At 40.9% G+C, this 2,701-nt stretch overlaps 1 protein-coding gene across 1 annotated transcript in view; it reads right to left on the bottom strand.

The window, feature by feature from the left end:
• Positions 1-1,657, bottom strand: part of ATRAID (all-trans retinoic acid induced differentiation factor) — a 2,905-nt gene extending 1,248 nt beyond the window's left edge. Inside the window, exon 1 of the mRNA XM_019618134.2 lies at positions 1,599-1,657. Within this exon, the coding sequence (XP_019473679.2) occupies positions 1,599-1,657 (59 nt within the window). The remainder of the gene's footprint in view (positions 1-1,598) is intronic.
• Between the last annotated feature and the right edge of the window lie 1,044 nt (positions 1,658-2,701).

The following is a 2,701-nucleotide window of genomic DNA, read 5'->3' as shown; positions in this document are numbered from 1 at the left end:
ACCTTACATTCTGTAATAACAAATCCTGTGTAGTTTCATAGTATTTGTGATGGCAATCATCCAGATAGTAGCTCATCACAAGGCGGAGAATCGGATTCAGGTTTTGTAATGATTGTTGCTATGTATTTTTCTGTTATTGTTATTGGTTTGTGAAAAGATTGTGCTGTATGTAGTTACTGGGTGCTGTTGGTCAAAAGTTTTACATGGAGTTTGTCTTATGTCTTTCCTTTGACTTGTCTTATGCACTACAGTGACCCGACTGTACTGCTATGTTTTGTGCAAATGCGATATGGAATGAAGATCTGGGTTTTGTTATCGTGTTTTTGTTAGTGTGTCTTAATACTTGAGTTTTATAGAATGTAATCAGGTTTATCAGTTGGGATTTACCATTCGTATACCTATAGTGACTGGGCCCAATACCTCAGTTGTCCTTTCGCAGTGCACAATGGCTACCGAGATCTGTTCCATCAGTTTCCAGGCAGCAAGGCGAGACTAATAGGTATGCAGCTACGATGATCACCTTTATGTTCTTTTTCAAAGTTTGGCGTCCCATTTGCTAGTCTCCAAACTACTGGAACATCTCTGGTTAGCGTGGACCGCCGAAGAACGAGGAAGAGCAGGTTGGCATTGATGTCTGCCCATTTCATTAGCAGTCCAGGGTGAGATCTGTCAGGCTCCACGGACTTGCTGGCATCCAATTTTTGGAGGAGGTCTGAAACAGTCTCATCGTATATCACGCAGGGTCTGTTCTGTTCTACATGCCAATGTACCAGAGTTGGCAGCTGTGTGGCCAGGCAGTAATAAGTTTTTAATAGTAAGATTGAGGCAAAGAAGGCATTAAGAGCCTTAGTATTATTCTGATCCTCAGTGAGCAAGTTGCCCTTGGTGTTCAACGGGGGATGGAGATGCTGTATAGTCCTTCTCCTGCTGTTGATTGTATTTATAGAAACATTTTATGTTTTCGTTAACCTTAGCGGCCAAGTTAACGTTCATCTTGGCTTTGGTCTGTCTAATTTTCTCCCTGTACAGCTTCCCTATGTACCTGTAATCATTATAAGTAGCTTGACCACTTTTCCAGAGAACGTGAAGTTTGGTTTCATTTTTGAATTGCATCCAAAGGTCTCCGTTCAGCCCATCTGCTCTCCTTGCCCGTTGGTTCGTCTTGTGTGACTTGGAACTGTCAGCTCTCACAACTTTAAAATATTTTACTTTAAGTATTCCCAAGCTTCCTTGGCTCCTACACTCTCCAGCGTGTTTAGTCCCTCATCATTCCTTTATAATCAATGAATATTAAGATGTTGCAATTATGAAATAAAGAAGAGAGTTAGGCAAAGCAGTTTATAATAACAGAAAGAGAATAGATAGAAAACTTCCTTGTATCCTTGGCTCATTTACCAAACTGCAGCAGAACGGATCTTCAGAAGTGATCCTTCACCACAGGTGGTCAGCTCTTAAGTGGATTCAGGAGGGTTGGAGCCTGGCTCCGCCCATTTCACCAGCACAGGTTGATTGCTTTCACCTGTGGTCCCGTGGATGACTCATTGCTCACCTCAGGTGATCAATCAGAGGATCAGGCCATGACTCAGCAGTTTACATACAGTCCTTCATGGAGGACCTTATCCCTGTATGTAGAGGTATATCGGATTTTTATGGCCATTCCGTATGGCAGTGTGCCGTTAACCATTCTGTTATAGACTGGTTTTCTTTAAGATATTGATTATCTGCATATAACCTCTGCCTGAGAGCAGGATGCACAGTCACGGTGGCCAGCTTGTTTATTTTCTGGCCATTCACCCAAAAACTTTCTGCCCCAGAATCCCACATCTTCATAACCAAGCTGGTACAGTTTCTCTAGGCTTCTGCCAAGAATCGCTGTACCCAATCCATCAGTTCCGTTGCCATGTATGGCTGGGCTGTTACATGGAAATACGTGAGGGCAGGGGGCCACTGATCAGGCAGCAGCTCTGCCGGTCTGTCCTCTACTTTTTTTTTTTCTGAGTTATGACAGGACAGACTTGTAGCGGATCTGTTGAAATTGCAAATTCGAGATCTAATTTAGATTTTTTTATTTTCCTGGTCAACGCAGTCTGTTGATTCAGGATTCTGGTCATCGTGTATTGAAATGTTACAAACTTGACTTATTGGAAGATGTAGAATTGGGTTCTTCCCTGTTAATATGCCAACTTATTGCTCTAACATTTCAATATTGTTTTTCAAAAGCTGGTTTTCATTCTTTAAAGTATTATTCCTCGTTTCAGCATGATTTAAAGTATTTAATAGTGGTCATGCCATTGTGGAGGCAGCCAGTTGTCTTTCTTTTGTGATCAATGTATTTTTGCTTAGTCTATAAAAGAAATCTACTAAACGGTATTGGAAAAAATATTTCCCATAACAGGTAGGGGACCTCATTTTTCAATGATAACTGTTAGTTCAGAACAGTGAGATTTCAGAAGTCCTGGGACCTGCCCAGGAATCATTTTATCTAGGGGCGCAGTGTTTTCCCCATTGACCCATTTATAGAAATTGCAAAGAAAAGACACGCTATAAATTCTAGTATATTTGGTCTGCTGTACTTGCCAAGCATATCATCAATTAATATTAAGATGCTACAATTATAAACAAGAGAGTCAGGCAAACAAGATTATAATTACAAAAAGAGAATAGGTAGCAAACTTACCCATATGCTGGCCTTCATTATCAA

This window comes from Meleagris gallopavo, chromosome 9 (genome assembly GCF_000146605.3).
Source record: "Meleagris gallopavo isolate NT-WF06-2002-E0010 breed Aviagen turkey brand Nicholas breeding stock chromosome 9, Turkey_5.1, whole genome shotgun sequence".
NCBI classification, from domain to species: Eukaryota; Metazoa; Chordata; class Aves; order Galliformes; family Phasianidae; genus Meleagris; species Meleagris gallopavo.
Note: the sequence above shows the minus strand (reverse complement) of the source record. Positions and strands in the feature narration are given on the sequence as shown.